The sequence below is a fragment of the Ptychodera flava genome, chromosome 11 (assembly GCF_041260155.1).
Source record: "Ptychodera flava strain L36383 chromosome 11, AS_Pfla_20210202, whole genome shotgun sequence".
NCBI classification, from domain to species: Eukaryota; Metazoa; Hemichordata; class Enteropneusta; family Ptychoderidae; genus Ptychodera; species Ptychodera flava.
This window is the reverse complement of record NC_091938.1, coordinates 42352989-42370707: the sequence shown is the minus strand read 5'-3', so window position 1 is coordinate 42370707 and position 17719 is coordinate 42352989. Positions and strand designations below refer to the sequence as shown.

Genomic DNA, 17719 nt, shown 5'->3' with positions numbered 1-17719 from the left:
TTGATTTCCATAGACTTTCTGGTCACTCATTGCACTGATCATGTGGTGTGACAAAAAAGTTTTACGGACGCTGTTGACGGAAATGATGTCAATTTTGCTTCCTCTAGTCAATAGGCTTCCTCAATTACGTAACTTGGTCACTAACAATACATCATCATGATATGTAGCAGAGCACATTTTCCATGAGGACAGTGTATCAGTACAACTCATCTCCGAACTTGTAACCTATCCTTACCTCTTTCTTCCATAAATTTATACAATTCTGCGAGCCATCTGTCTTTTTCTTCATCATACTCATCATCTGAATCTTCATCATCTGTTTCCTCTTCATCCTCCTCATCTTCATCATCATCACTATCACTGTCATCATTACTTCTTCTTAAAAGATTTGGATCCCAAGTAGAAGGTAGCTCTCCAGTGTCTTGGAAGGCAATTGCTTTCTCAATTGCTGTAAGACAATATCCACAGTACAGTGACTTTATGCTCTTATCTTTCCGTCTCAATAGTACATGCATATTTGAGTCATCTGAGATGCATGTAATGAGACAACCACCTATAAAATTTCGAATATCTGTCACTGTTACTTGAACTTTAGCAAACAGCTAAAACTTCGTGAATTTGGTCACATGATATTATAGAAAAAGATCACAGATTTTCACCATGGAGTGTGCTGCAAACACCATGAATAGCTACTGACTTTCCATGGGTAAACACAGCCGACAAACCTCTTATACAATACCAAGCTGTATCAACATTTGCGGTGCCCTTGTAGTTTTATTCCATTTACCTTAGTCTCTTGTCATATTTAGCTACATAACTTGACTGTCAAAAAGAAAAAGGATATGAACTATGTCTTACCTGGTTTTAATCCACTGTCTGCCTTTGATAAGGTATGCTCCTTCTGGATGAATTCTCTGACGTCTTTCTTTGAAACACTATGACTGTAAGAAACAGAGAACTTGCTCATTGATCAAAGCACAAAGTTACTTTCCATCAAACGGCAGTTTGATGTAGTGATAATTTGTGTAATTTGATGTAGTGATCCTGTCTGGTGATATAATAAAGGTAACTGGAGCAGCGTTGAGATGGATTTCTTAATATTAATGGTATCATTATGGGCAACGAGAATTCACATTTGAGAATGACAATCTGTCATGCACTTCAATACAGTGAATGCTGTTACTGTATGGAACAGCAGGTCACATTGGACGGGACAGAGATACCATTTCTGGGTCATCATAACATTAAAGCCCCACTAGCTCTATCTTTTTGCATTAAGTTTATGATTTTACTGTCGAGCTAAAATAAGTTTGTGAGAACGTACAAATTTAAGTGTGTGTATACACTTATTTCTAACTACCTGCTGTGACTGTATATGCAATTTGAACAAAATAAAGATTACACTGGGATTAATTGCTTTGTGGAGGTACTTACTTCGTTAACATGGTATGTTAGCGGATATGGGCAGAGATAAGGGATGGCGAGGGGACAGCTAATCGATGTAAATGATGATCGCATGTTGATCAGAGTATGCCAACCATGACCAAACAGACGGCATGGCCTAAGTTAAGCTAATTGACCATGCGCATAGAGATATGAAATTATAAGAATACCTCCAATTTGCATACATACATATGCATAAATGGGAGCTAAAAATTAGCACTCGTGCATACTTTTATTTAGAAATTCTGTTGCGAGTGTAATAATATTGCCACCCGGAAACAAAATAGCTCAGCAGTAAAGGTTGATTTCACCAGACCTTTAAGGGTTAAATGGAAGGGGTCCTTGGATTTACATGTGTGTGACTTTTTATTTACAAACAATGTATTTTATGCATAATATCTAGATGCATCACATCAACATAGTTGCAACATTTAATTTTTACAATTTCATTGTTAACTGACATGATTCACTGACATAAATTGCCAACATACCCTAGATACAGTGTTTACATCGCCCATAGGGGTCCTCAGCAACCTTGGAGCAGAGTTCCGACAACCCCTCCCTTTAACATGGTATATCTCAAAAATACAAGAGAACTACAACATCACATAATAAGGCAGTACTTACGATTTCCCATCCTTAAATGATCTAACAATAATATGGTCTTTTCCTTTCACTTCAACATCGGGTACTCTGTGTGGATACACACACTGTAAAATAAAGTGAAGTCAATCCATGGATATTATGCATGCTCCAGTATCAATCCTAAGATTTAACTTTCAGCTTTTAGAATTGAAATTTAATCACACAGACATAAATGTCTGCAACTCCAAATTTCCATAGGACAAAATCAGATAGTATTTTTTAGCAATGATACCATCTTCATGATAGTCCACTATAATGGCTTCTTTTCAGGGGAACCAGTCATTATTTTGTGCAGTACAGATCGTAGGTCAGGTTAAATTTAATTGATTTCAAATAAAATGGCATACACAATTGAAAATAGAACTCACTAGTGCTGGATACCAAAGTGTCTTCCTTTTGTCAATCATTTCTATCAACACTACTTGACCAATATTTTCATCTTGTGTTGAATGACGTTTCTTCTTTGGAGAATCTAGCTCTATCTCGTCATCTTCATCATCACTCCTGCTGAAAAAATAAAAATGGAGGAAACATTGCAGTTAAAGGGGCAGACTCACCTTCCTTGAGTGATTTTGGTCATTTTTTGTTTTATGGTAAATTTAGAATGTGTGTAATATGGCCTGTTAGTGGACGATAACTTTGAAACCATATCATACTTGGAAATGTGTTAGATTTTATCAAAAATGAACATTGTTGGCCAGTTTGCATGCCATCGTTTTTCTTATGTCTTAACGGTTTCCAGATACAAGTCAAGACTATCTCAAGAGCATAAGTACATTACGTAAATTCCATCTCGAGGAGTGTGCATGCGTCAGTCTTCTTCCCAGCTGCCAGCAGGAAGTATATCGTGGCTACCGAAGGTAGCCGTCAATTGCAAAAGCAAAATATCAAGCATATTTCCACGAAAGCAAAATATCAAGTATATATGGCCGGGAATGAGAGAACAGTTGAAATTGTCAGAGTTACAGTCCAGCTTAAAACTCCAGTTTCCGATGCATTGAAAAGGTATAAACTGGACTTGGAACTGGTGCAAAAGCGTGCACTGTAAGATACGCGTACTCATTCAACACTTGACTGAGCTTAGAACAAAAGCTGGTGATACATTTTGCACACAACTGAGAGACTGCTCATTGTACTTTACGTTATTTTAACCCCGTTTTTCTATAACACTTATTTAAAAATACCGTCAAGGACAGTGTGCTCACATTCGGTTTGAATTGGTCCATTCGAGAAATATTTAAACCAGGAAAAACAAGACTGACAAAAGCAAATTAGGTCTTGAACTTAGGTACTGGAGATCATCTTTAGGAACATGCATATCAACTTGTATAGCAATGGGACAAGCAGATCCTACATACATAAGCAAATGTTAACAAAAAAATTAGCCAGAGAAGCTTGACAAAAAGAAAAGGTGGGAGATCGGGGAAAAAATAAAGAGTGGGAAAAATGTACAAAGGATCTTGTAAAAAGTAATGCTACCTCATCAATCTTCTAGCCCCTGCCCCCTCCTGAATATCAATGTTCCACCCCTTACATAAGACCAGCTGCCAGGAAATGTATTTACAACCTTTGGAATGTTTTAATTAATGCTATGAGTGCTATCATTCGAATGTAAACAGCACTTAAGTTAGTTACAGATAGTGAAATGCCTTCCACTGTGGGTGGTGATTACAACATCTGGAATTATCTTGGATCCAAATTTCTCATCAGTTCTTGTGTGTCTTATATGCAAAAGTTGCAAAAATTGGTTCACAATGAAAAAATTCACTTCAGCTTTGTTTTCTGGATCAAATTTTCCTACAAATTGATACCAAATATGACAAAATTATGTTCACAGCCTTCGAAACTCTCTCACAACATATCCTGGGTTGGTGTAGGTCATTTAAGGTCACAAACTGGGAAAATTATCTAAAATATACAAATTTGGGGGTTTCCCAACACTTTGAGCAGAAAATTTATCTAATAACATCCCTCAGGACTCTATACCAAATTACAAAGCTATCAAACAAGTAATTTTGAGAACAAGTTTTCTTGACAAAAAATGACAATATTGTCTTAAAAATACAAATTTGTATATTTCAGGACAATTTCCACATATCTCCCTTTTGTCATCTCTGTCCGTCTGTGTACCAAATAAAAAAGCTGTCTGTCCAGGGGTTTTGAAAAGAAAATACTGTTTAAGATTTTTTGACCAGAAATGACAAAATTATTCCAAAATAGTAATTTTCCTAATTTTGTCATAATTTCAACAAATTAGAAGAGTAACACCCTCGCAAAGATCCAACCCAAATTGAGAGCGATTGGGCTGGCGGTTTCAGAGAAGAATTATTTTTACTGAAAATGAGAAAAATCACTAAAAAATTCAGCAAAAATACAAAATTAGGGATATCTTCACAATATTCACACAACAGTATTAGGTTCACCTAAGGTACTTGCACACAAATTTTCAAATCAATCAGAACAGCAGTTCTCGAGATATCAATTCTTGACCATTTTCACATTTTGTAAGCTCATTTGCATAATTTTGGCAATGCAGACTTCATTTGAACAAAATGCCATCTATAGCCCAGGATGCATCCACACACCAAATACCAAGCTAAAATGTACAGCAGTTTGCGTGTTTTTGATGTTGACGGGCATACTGTACGTACGTACATACATACATACATACACACATATATACAGACGCCATCGACTTCAGCTTATACGATAAATTCACATTGGTATAACCAAATGTGAGCTAAAAAGTCATGTATTTCATTATAGGCTGGAAATGTCCACTGAAAATGTGAGCAAACTGGAATTTTAGCCATCTTTGTGCGACTCCAAGGGTAGCATACACATTTCTATGATTTACTCAGTTTCATTTTTCGCAATGTATCGCAACTTCTGGAGAATGTAACTTGGTTCCACGTTAACGAATTAGCCTTATCTTTGCACAGGTTGTAGTTAGTGACTGTTTCTACAAAGCCATGTCTCAGGATTCCGGTAATGTTCCAAAACTCATTTTATGGTGGGATTATTGCTTTGCTTACCAGGAGTAAGGACTTGCTCTTCTTCTTTTGCGACTCTTTTTACCTTCTCTCATGACTGGTGTTCCAAAATTCTCAGGATCAGTTAATGGTAAATGGTCAAGTGTCTATTCACAAAAACACAGATGTTATAAAACAGTTGTTACTGATGAGTCAGTCAACCAAATATCTTTCGCACATTAAATGGGACAAAGGGGGAAAAAGATAAAATAATTTTGAACTGTTCAGGTGTGTTGTGTGTTATATAGTCTACTCCAAATGTTTACCATGGCTTCTATCCATGCGTGTATTGTGTCATATATAGATATATCGGAGTAACGTTGTGTGTGTGTATGTGTGTGTGTGTGTGTGTTTGTATACACACACACACACATATATATATATATATAAATACTTTACAAAACTTAAGCTCCATTATAATACTATGTTCACACAACACAACCTTATATTGGAAAGGCTTTCAGATGATATTTGAATTTTACAAATGGTCAATTAACCATGACCTGAACAACTTTTTCATTAGCAAAAAACAGTGTAAAGTGCTACTTATCAGTTTGTATTCAACACTAACAAATAGTTTGATGTTTGCATTGATTTTCATGTAACTCTATCTTTATGAACATGTCATTTTTATGCACTTATACTCACCTCACTTTCATTGAAATGTTTTTCTCCTTGAAGACACAAGGCTGTTCTTCGCAAAGTTCTTTCATCACCATCATCAAACACTGTCAAACAAAAACCCGAACATGTAACTAAATGTACGGTACAAATATTGTCAAACAAAGCCCAAGCATTAAACTTACCATTAAAAAATCAAAATAAATAGTCCAAATGCATAAAACTACGTTAAATTTCAAAACAGACATACGAATGGTTATACCGAGCACTGAATTATCGTATTCCTCCGATTACAAGAGTTATAAGATTTATAAGACCCCTGGATTATTTATCAATTTGTAATTTGCTGTTAGTTCGTTTAATAAGACCCCCAAGGGGTAGACCCAAATTCTTACTGGAACAATAGAGAAATTGTCATCAAATGAGACAAGGATATCGTCGACACCTACACTGCTTATCAAAGTCACAAACAAGTGTCAAAGTGAAGTATCAAACCTCAAAACAAGCACAATATTGTTTGGGTTTGGAACATGTCAATCGTGAACAGTTTTATCGTTTCCTGGCCATCAAACTGGGCTGGATTTTGCCACTTAAATCAACATTAACACTTTTCCTGCCAAGTTGGTGAAAATCTGCTCAAAATTCGGTGTAGCCAGAATCTAAGCATGGATGACAGGGCTGTCAATGCTTTTCAGTATAGAAGGGTACAAGTGAAAGAACAGGAGCGTCACAGCCTTGTGCGGAGCGAAGCGGAGCAAGGTGTTCGCGCAAGCGCAAGGGGGGGGGGGCAGGAGGGAGGTGTCCCCCCTCCTGAAGCTGAAGCTTTTCTAACAATCATCTTCAATCAGTGGCCTGTGGTGGCACTTTTGAGGGAAATTTACTGTCAAGTTTACCATAACTGAAGTATCAAAAGTAACATGAAATTGGATCTTGTGAAATAAATTATGAAAGTCATACAAAGTTCACATTTATTGATACACCAGGTTATTATTATTTGCATACAAATTCTGTTGAATTACAACTTGCTTAACCCTTTTCCTGCCAGACAGTATCACTTCCCCACCAGCCAAGTCAGTGAAAAGCGGTATTGAGCCAAAACGTGATGTGTTTTTACCCACTTGGCTTGATATGTTATAGCATCTTTAGTCCAAAATAATCAAGTTTACAGTATTTGTTTTCAGCAGCTTGCAAATATACAGTATTATTTTAAAATACACCTCATGGAATATGTTGTGTTTCATTAATTTTAACCATCTTGACCTGATGGTGAAATAGGGACTTGGCAGGAAAAGGGGTTAATAAAGATCATGATCTGAACCACAATCAGTATCACTGGAGTACTCAAAGGGTTGCATGGCAGTAACAGCTGACAACCAGTGTTCTCCCGAGGATCAAGCAAAAGCGAAACGGCTAATTTGCGTAATCATTTGCACATCATTAATTTATATTTGCATATGGATATAAGCTTGCACATGCACCCACACATTCACGTACACTCACAACAAAATGCAATGGTAACACACAAGTATGCAATTTGAACATCATGGAAACTCTCTATTACACTTAAATAAATCATCACAGTATAGTACAATTGCAATTAAAATAGAAGATTCAAACAGTAACAGCAAGTTCAGATAGAAAGCAAGAAATGGTTCACCTGATTGCAGTTTCATTGCAGTTTTCATTGAAAACTATCCGTATTTCATTAATAAATATATTGCTAATAAGATTGTCAAAAGTTGCCAACAAAGAGGAAAATTCACAAGTTTAAGCTTTACACAATTCATATGTAACTGAGTTTATTATTATATCATTTTTGAACAACAAACACCGCGAATAATATTTCATCACGGGGATCAATTTCAACCAACCCCCCCCACCCCCGCCGCGTAACTACCACTGCCACTGAAAATCATCGTTTGATTCTTGATTTTAAAAATACCACCAAGATGATCACAAGACATGATCTAAGTACGACTAAAATCTCTCGAAAATCAGCAGTAAAATCTTTCAGAGAATGTGTCAGAGTGGAACCACATATGACGCCAGGATCAATGTCAACAGGTTGTAAACACGTTGGCCAACATTGCCGTCGCCATATTGAAATTTATGCAATGTGAACTCAATCCCGATCATGATCGTACTCGGGGAACAAAAAAGATCATTGTTGTAAAATCATAATCAACCTGACCAGTCAACTGCTTCTCCTGTTTCTTTTGTGGTCCATTTCGTTGATCAAAGCATGGGAATGTGATCAAAGGCCCTGCTAGTGCTACACTGCCTAACTCTGTGAATACTTGTCCGCGATGTATACTGACTGAAGGTCTTTGTCGGTCATAATAGTCGTTGTAGAATGAAAATTTGTGAAAAACCAAGCCGATTCTTCTATTGTTTAAATGTTCCTCTCAACACTTCCGGACAACTTATCTGATGCATACCATACTTCAAACCTTCCACTCTTTCACCAGGTTGAAAGTTGCAGTGAGCGCTAATGTGCAGACAATGCATGCAACAGCTGGTAGCTACGCAGAGCGTGTGAACTAAAGGATGGCGGGAATATTTTAAAGCGTAGCGGGGAGAGGCCAAAGCGTAGAGGGACTGCTACGCTAAAATGGCCTGGGGAGAACACTGTCAACACCTTGGCACGGTGGTCTTCGTAATTTTCATAACAAAGTCACACTCTGGCCTTTCTGTGTCCATCTGGGTTTGACTACATCTCACTCATCCCAAAATAACGGACCGGACATGGCATGCCAAGTACTGATTGAATTTCAGGTCCCAAACTTTGGTAGTCCGTGTCGACTACCATTTCACCAATTTTGGTAGTCCCAGAGAAAAGTTGGTAGTCTATGGATGCGGGACTACTGCTAATTTTGAGCCCTGATATTCTTCTATAGACTATAGTCTATAGTAGCTAAAAATGATTTTGAGCAAAATACAAAGAATTATGTGCAGACCCCTGCCCCTTAAAATAACTCCTTTTTTTAAACTGGATTCAGTATGTACACCACACATGTGTTTGCAAATTACCTCCTTGAAATTACAATTTTGTTATCTTAAAAAGCTACTCTAATAAGTGAGGCAAGGATAAAGTCTTACCAACAGTGTAAGAACTTGCATCAGTTAGTTTTGTTATTGTTCCCTCCATGTACACTCCATCAGGGTGTTTGGCTTCTACTTGAAGACCAATCTGAATTGAAAAAATATTGAAAAGATATAGTAATCACAAATTCTTTGAAGTAGTGGTCCATTGACAGTGGGCTCAAAACCATATACATGTATGCAGATATGAACTGAAAATGCTCACGTTTCATTATATATTCCATTTAGACAGTGCTCTGTGATCAAAGTCTTGTAAGCCAAAAACACTTTATATGGAGACTTTCGTTCGGATTTTCATCAAATTTCAATCGAACTTGTTAATTTTCGAGTGATTGATGATCGAGAACCCAATATTTCTGCGGTCACTGAGTTGTGTACGTTTCATAGGGAGACTGAAGTGAAGAACTCGCGATAGATTTCAAACGTACACAACACATTGTTTGATTGAAATAAATCATGTATGAACTTTTATCGCCAATATCTCCTAGTTTCTTTCAATTTTGTGAGCAACTTTTGTTGTACTCTGGAATAAAGACATGATCATTTGTTTTGAATATTTGACTGAAGATCGATCGTGACATGATGGATTGATGGGGCCAAGCCTTCAGACCCAAACGCTGGAGTTTTCGGGCTTCAAACTGATTTTAGCTGGTTGTTATTGATCCAAAAGTTATAATAATGCATTGTTGTCTTCAACTTTTCAATCTTACATTGTTTGTGCATTAACAATCATCCACCATGCCATAGCTAGATATTGCTGCATTTGCCCAGTGATACATGTACCATATGGTAAGATGGAAGCAGATTGTCTGTGTATTCAAATTAATTGTTTGTGTTTACATGTCATGCAAACAACTATGATTATTTTCAGACACATGACACATATGACACATGGCATGCATGACAAAAACAGAAAATACACTTGATGTCAAACATATTCCAATATAATGAGTATACACAAAGATTTATCTGTGTATTTTTCATTGATGGTAATGCAAGATTTTCACTTTCCACTAAAACAAACAAAGAAAATAAACAAACAAACATAAGTAACATACGAATATTGGGCAATGCAGTTGTTTTGCTGCTCCATACCTATAGTTTTCAAATTATATTTGTTACATTATATTAAAAAAACGTTTCTGCATTTGTGCTCCTATAAAGAGAGAAGAGAGCATTACTTACAAATGCCAATACCTGTTTGTTTGTTTACTGTTTACATCGATGATAAATCTGTACAATTTTTTTACCTGAACTTGCGTCTTTACACAATGAGAAAATGTAAAGAAAGTTTCAAGGCTTTTGAGGAATTAGATGTATTTTTAGAATGTTTTAATCATTTTCATTGAATTTTGAACCAAAAAGGTGCACTTTTACCCCAATATTCCACCCTAAATGTGTTCAATCAAACATGTAAATTATACTGAGAGCTTGGTAATTTTCTTGGGTGTAAAATTCATTTGGGTTATTGAGGGTTCTTCATGAATAAAATGAACTGCATGTGTTAAAAGAAGTCTAGCATTTTGACTTGTTGGGTTCAAAAAGTCCTTGGCCAGTGGGGTGGGATGCATATAAAGTCTATGGCACTTTGAGGGTTAACATTTATCATTTGTATAGTCTCGTTTTTTCTATGTACACTGGCCACAATAAACCAGTAACTTCGTCAAAGCCCAATTTTCTGTTCAATAGCCACGCGTGAGAAACTTTAAATTTACTTGTAGAATTGTCCCCATATTTGTCGTACGTCTGAATCTAAGAACAGCAGCTTTTGCTGCACAAATAGAAATTCTGTAAGTCCAATTTTTCGCTCTCCGTTGCCATCACATACATTGCTAAACACAGCTAGGATTTCTTTCTCACCGTAGTTCTGAGACAATACATGCTGTACATTGTTGTTTGACTGCCGACCCGATGAATTGACATCACTAGAAGCGAAACTTTCCATTGTTTCAACAGTTTCACTTGAACATGGTTCGCATTCATTTGTTTCAATAATACTGGAACACTGCTGGCATTTCACAGCCATGTTGGAACTCGACTCGGTTGTTTTGGTTGTGATTTCTGGAGTAGGACTTGCACTGACACACTGCGTAAGTGCTGGCAGGTTCATCGGCAGAATTTTCACTGAGAGTTTGTTCGGCCTGTTTATCAGAAAAATCACTGAAGAACTTCTTGATGCTTGGCTGTTTATTGCCTGAACCTTTACGTTCTGCATGCAATCTCCGCAAAGATGACATAGGCCTTACGGATGATGCATTTTGGTGCGATCAACATTTGCAGCAAATCTCATCAGATTGTGTTCAGTCATTCTCGATGTATATCCGGTTTTTTTTCAAAAATCATTATTTATGCAAATGAGCAAAAAGTAAACAAGCCACACCCACCAAAAACAAATCAGTTCTTGCCATTTGCAAACTAAATGTATGTACCAGATTTTATTCTGATCTGAAGAGCCGTTTTTTTGAGATATCGAGTACACAGACAGACAGACAGAGACTGACAGACAAACATCGCTGAACATATGGCTCATATGTGTGAACACGTGAGCAAAAAAGTAGCGGATATAAGGTTTTTATAGACACCATTTAAGGAAAATGGAGAATTTTAGTGAATGTAAGAAGTGGAGTGATGATCAATAATGGCGGCATAGTTGATCATGTTGAAAGCAGTGAACCCTCCAGCTCCAGACAGTGCTCTGTGATCAAAATCCCTAAACCCAAAACACTTAAGAAAATGCTTATCTACGATTTTTGATTGTATGTTAATATTCAACACACAAGTATTGAATAGAATAAGGGGCTATGTTGGTTTGGACAGATCACAAAAAATGAAAACTTTTACTGTCTATATGGCTTTATGTACAACACTTTCTTCCCCGTGAAATTTAATGAATGCCCCAAAGGTCCAAATGCATGGCAATTTGAGAAAGAGTAAATTTCTCAAATATTGTCATTTAATTGACTTGATAATCTGACAATACAATCATAATGTAACATGTTGCTTACCCTGAGAGGTCCCTTGACTTGATCATCTGTTACTACTGCAGTAGAGCCATCTTTGAAATTAATCTGAAGATAAAACAATAAAAGTGTAAATATGAGATTATTGTGTGTTGCATGTTCCATTCATCTTAGGAATGTTACATTAAGCAATTAAGAATTGTTCTCCACCACATTAGCTAAAATGGTTAATCCTTGAAATGCATTTCATCAGAAAGGGGAAGACACTAGCAAGAAATATTAGTATACATAACAAAATTATCCACTGATTGTGGCTTCATGAGTTATAATTTTCACATGCCTTACTGTTGAAACACATTTGTTCTCTTTGTACCAATCAAAGATGATGGTATAATGACAAACACCATTTGGTGAAACCTTCAGTTGTTCACAAGCAAACCTATTGTAGCTTGAAACTATTTTTCATATAATATGAATAAATGCTGTGTTACTAATATCCTATTTAATTAAACAGTACAACAAAATGATTCTTTACTAACAGTCATTTCATGGGTTTTACTGCAGCATTTGGGGTTAATCTTTACTTTCATCGATACGAATAAGATGTACAGTAAAATTCAGTCATTTTGTTTGTAAATGAACAAGATTTATGAATGTCCTTTTTTGAAGTTTTAATATACATTATATGAGAGAGACAATTGCAATACTATTGAAAGGACCATCATGAGTTAAAGCTACTGCTCCCTAATTGACGAACAACTTCACTATAGCTCTACTGACAACACACAACAGATTGCCTTGTGTATATAATCTTGAACATTGTCATAAAATAGAATGTTAAATATTTTTGGCACTTGTGTTAGTGAATATGTAGTTAGCTCACCTTGCATTTGACTAGCTTCTTTGCTGATTTCACTTTTGCTTCACAAAATGCACCTCTGTATTTAGCACTGACATCAGTGCCTACTGTCAAATAGGGTGGTTCTACACCCATTCCAATCGCTGCCTGTTGATAGGTAACATGGAAGACAATTGAGCACCTGTTCACATCATCTTTTCCATCAATATGCAAAACTTAAAACTCCCAACTAGGTATGCCATGATTATTGGCTAGTTTGAGGAATCTTTACGGCTGACTCGCAGCGTGTTTGCAAGGTTATATCTGATTGGTCGATTGTCACTATTCACAGCCACTTAGGGAGTCTATTTGTATTGTTTTCATTATATTGGTAAGATTCAGCCACCCAATTGGATAACAGCTTCGAAATCGCTGCGAGTCGGCCCAATCTTTATTGAGACAAGTCATCGCTGATGACACAGTCCATGCTGGATGATTGTGTTTGAATTACAGTGATTGAATTACGTGCAGTGTTCTCCACGGGTTGGGAAATAAATGTGTGCCTAATTTGCATAAAATTAACATATATATCTGCATGAACTTGAACAAAATTTGCATTTGTCAAATGAAGTTTCCTACTGCCTAGCCTTGCCTGTCAACTCACACAGTTGACAATAAACACTTAAAAACATAGAAGAACAACCACTAATAATCAAAATATGTGTTGCATAAATATAGTTAACACTACTGGAAAACAGCATTTTTCACAATAAATACTTTTGGGAAATCACTTCCAATATTCCCGGAAAATTATGCAGTATTACTGTGACTTTGAGTAAATGAACCTTGATGTACAATGTATAATTTATTCCTCAGTCACGGAAGGGTCTATTTAATTGCTTTGGTACCCCGTTTCCTGCAAAGTCGATGGCACTATGTTGTGCTATCCCTTGTGCGTTTAGGGGTCATCTGAGGACAGGTTTTCTGACAAGGAACACCTTTGAGAAACCTGTCCATCAGTCCCCCACACCCGAGGGGGACTGGGTTTTTTACCGCTTTTTAGTGGACTTGGCAGGAATGCATGGTGACTTTTCTGACGGAGTTGGACGTACTTGCCTCCCGGGCACTTTACAGATTGCTGCCGAGCTTGACCAACTAGGCAATGCTAATCTAAAAGGCTACTGCTTGCAAAAGACTTAGCAGATGGTGCGAGACGAAAGACACTCATTCAGTTGCGAGTGACTGGAAATAAAAACGTATTTTTGACTAACCAACGAGCAAGGTGATGTTTGTGCCGAGCGGACGTGCACAATACTGAAGGAGCTTACTTCCGAAAAGTAAGCACGAAACGGCAATAAAATGACGCACCCCTTGGGTAAAGAAAGCCAGTGACCTCAATTGTTTTCTGCAGTAACCCTTGAACACCTTCCCCTGTATACAGGCATGTAGAAATTATCGAAGTCTAACACGTATAAGTACGGCTAAAACTACCCTGAAAATGGGCAGTTTCTCCCCAAATGCCTGGCAGGATAATGTGCAGGAGAGCCAATCTTTTGCAGGCCCCCATTATGGGGCAGTTTTTTACTGACTTAGCAGGATGGCGTGCAAGGTGGCTCGGCAGGAACAGGGTTAACCCTTTTCCTGCCAGAGAGTATCACTTCCCCATCAACCAAGTCAGTTAAAAGTGGTATTGAGCCTAAACATGACATATTTTCACCCACTTGGCTTGGTCTGTTATAGCATCTTTAGTCCAAAAAAATCAAGTTTACAGTATCTCTGTTTTCAACAGCCTTCAAAAGTATAGTATTGTGCTAAAATACACCATATGAAATATGTTGCGTTTCATTAATTTTAACCATCTTAACCTGATGGTGAAATATGGACTTGGCAGGATTAATGATATTGACACAAGTTTGGTTGGCTCTGACTTATTTTCTGCTGACCTATGTGAATATAATACAGTAATGTTGCAAATGTTATCAGTATGATTACACATGATCATTTTATGCAGTCAATGCTGGAGATACGCTGGAAAGTTTTCAGTAAAATTTCATTCACACATGCCCTAGGAAAGATATTCGTCAGCTTGGCAGATTAACTGTCAACACAGACTTTCTATAACACAAGCAGTCATGTTTTTCAGCGTGCTGAGCTTTCGATTTGTCATGGACGATGATCTTCATCAGAATGACAAAAAGAATTGAAATATTTACAGTTAACCATCACTTGATGGAGTGATCAACTGATTTTAAATATGGGGTATTTCAAGAGACCAATCTCTGTTCATTTGTGGATTGTGACGCCTTATGCCTAAACACACCTAAACACATGTTGCACATCAGTGCTTCACAATATCTGTGAGCCTGAAAGGATTTGCAAGAAAATTTTTGACTTTAGTGATGATGGAGATATTTTTTAACATTATTCACTATCTTATTCAACACGTTTGTTATGCCATTATACATCTTTTTAACAAACCAAACTCAAATAATCTGTTTACAGTACCTGGTGAGTCACTATGACATTATGGTCAAGAAAATTAGTCACTGTCACTCTTGGTGACCAGCTGAATTATATCGAATTTGAGAATAAGGAAGATGCCACAGGCTCCTTTTGTAACTGAATTGTTACTTTTTACTTCTAAAGCAAATATGGACTTGACATCATAGAAGATCCAGGAAGTCTTTACTGTTGAAAGTGTGAACATTGTAAAATGCAACTTTCAGGTACTTTAACAATTCTGAACAACAAAAATTTTGTTTGATACTGCAAAGAACAAAATGGGAATACTCCTCATTATTATACATCTACCATCAAGAACAATAGAATTTTGCGTGCACTAAAAAAGCCGTACGGAACACCCATTCCGTAACACATACGGTTTCAAGGCGCCCTATTCCCTACGGCTGTACCTGCGCGTTCACTGTAGAATGGTTTCAAGGGACCCATTGGACGAGTGCCAGAACAAGTCTCGCACGCGCTCTTTACGTATACTGCGTGTGTGTGTGTAGTGCACACTCTCCAAAACTTGCAAAAGCGCGTCCGAGATAGCGTTCCACACTGGTGCAATAAAATCGGAAGAAAAATTGTTGACATTGCACGAAACAATCACTACTACTCTGACATTTTGATGCCCCAGTCAGGAACATAAGATGTATAATAATAAGGTTCGCATCGGGGCGATACGCTGCGCCAATGTCCTCGTGCATCCTTTGCGGTATTTTCGTAATAACCTCATAATATCCTGTCAATTTCAGGCACCATATGGCTGCATCACTAATACATCAAATTGCTTGTATGTGTCTCTTGAACATCACCGTATAAACTTAGAGAATAAAATTATCTTATGGTATGTAAGAGTGAAGACATCATGTTGTTGTTGTGTGATATTGGTACCTTAGCATGCACTGATAGAAACTGTAGCAGTGTTCTGAAAGAGTGGTCAATTGTCATTAATTTAACCACTTCAACAAAATGGTTCTTGTTTGGACACAAATATTCAGTAAGGCAAAATATTAATTCAAGAGCACATTAAGTCTGTTGGATGCACCCACGTAAGCCTAAACATAAATTTGTGACATTTCCAAGTGCAGTCCCTTGGTAAACTTGTATGTGTATTTCCTGTAAAGGAGGGTGTGTGTCTAAAAACAGCCGTAATCACTAATTTTGAAACTGGAATAAATTATAAAAATACATCAAAACGAAGATTTTGAAAATCATTTTTCGTATTTTGAATGTAAATTTGGTTTGCAAGGATTTATGTCTGTGTTCTTGGCAACATCATGGCACATTCCTCTCTATTGCTCTCATCGATTTGGCTAATTAAATTTACCATTACATGTAAGTGCCCTTACTAATCCGAATCACGTAAATTTGTGGCAAAATATTTCAAAAATGTATAAGTTTTTAAATTGGACAAACTACACATATTCATAGAAACCATTTGACTATTTCAGTTGTTTGTTATAAACGGTTTGGTGACGTCATAAACACAAGAGAAGGGTCAACCGAAGAGACAACATAGTCAGCTATCACAAACTCAACCTGAACAAAAACTTACAAGAGCATAGGTTTCTCCATAGATATTTGCAAAAAAATTTCACGAAACGGAAAAATTACAAAGCTACCTTAGCTGCACAAGCAGTTCGCTTTCAACATGGGGATACGTGCTGGTTGCCTTCGTTAAAAACCAAACATTTTGATCCAACAGTAGACCTGAATCTAAACATTGCTTCTGTTAAAAAGAAATGTATATAATAGACTGGTGTCTTGAAATATTTCACTTATTTATTCCGTAAATGTGTTTCGACAATGCTCAAAAGTGACATTGCCATATTTCTGAAAACACCATACATCCCCAGACCAGTTTCTGTGAAACGATATTGGGGAGAATAAAACGAGACATCGTGAGTGTTTGCCCGCAAAATCGCATCGAAAGAGTTAACACGCCGAGTTGAATAAATTGTCACCGTGTTGTGAAAATAACATCACGATGTATCGATAAGTTTTACTAAAAATTAAAAGAACATGACAGGGAAATTGGTACCAGCTGATGCATTGACACGATCTCGGACTAGTCAAAATTCAGAGTCATCCATCGCAATGGCGGAAAGACGCTGATTGTCCACTTACCATAGTGAGCTTTTCCGAAATATTTTCAAGAGTGAGACTTCTGTTTCTGTTTTACCTGTGCTCAATAACAGGACTGCCCCTGGCGACGATCTTGGGTTATTTCTGTGGAATTTTCACAGCCATATACAGGCTACATTTCCCAAGTTAGATCAGATTTTGCTTGTGTGTGGGAACAACAACTTGCTATGGGGGGTCCTATCTGCTGATTGGCCGGTGATCATATGTGCTGTTCAAACCATTTACTGTCAGAAGGTAATATCTGGTGATCGACTAAATGACTAGTCCTTCATTTGGGGAAACTTAGCTTGGTTTTTCGTAGTGTTTGAACAAATAAGGTATGAACAATGATAATTATACGTACATTTCAAATTTCAAGAAATTAGTGACTTTAAAACGTTTTTGTGTGGCCGGTATCCACACCACAAGAGTTCTGACACCCTTACATC

General features: G+C 37.1%; 1 protein-coding gene across 3 annotated transcripts in view; it reads right to left on the bottom strand.

Annotated features, from left to right (window-relative positions):
* Nucleotides 1–17481, bottom strand: part of LOC139144541 (AT-rich interactive domain-containing protein 4A-like) — a 43281-nt gene extending 25800 nt beyond the window's left edge. For 2 of the 3 annotated variants that reach the window (XM_070715242.1, XM_070715244.1), the window contains exons 1-10: nt 17274–17460; nt 12687–12809; nt 11849–11911; nt 8841–8931; nt 5769–5848; nt 5124–5227; nt 2457–2595; nt 2071–2153; nt 859–941; nt 236–448 (exon numbers count right to left, since the gene is read on the bottom strand). In XM_070715242.1, the coding sequence (XP_070571343.1) occupies nt 236–448; nt 859–941; nt 2071–2153; nt 2457–2595; nt 5124–5227; nt 5769–5848; nt 8841–8931; nt 11849–11911; nt 12687–12809; nt 17274–17276 (982 nt within the window). In that variant the 5' untranslated portion in view covers nt 17277–17460. Of the gene's footprint in view, nt 1–235; nt 449–858; nt 942–2070; nt 2154–2456; nt 2596–5123; nt 5228–5768; nt 5849–8840; nt 8932–11848; nt 11912–12686; nt 12810–17273 lie in introns of all 3 variants that reach the window. The other variant, XM_070715243.1, reaches the window with a different exon arrangement.
* Between the last annotated feature and the right edge of the window lie 238 nt (nt 17482–17719).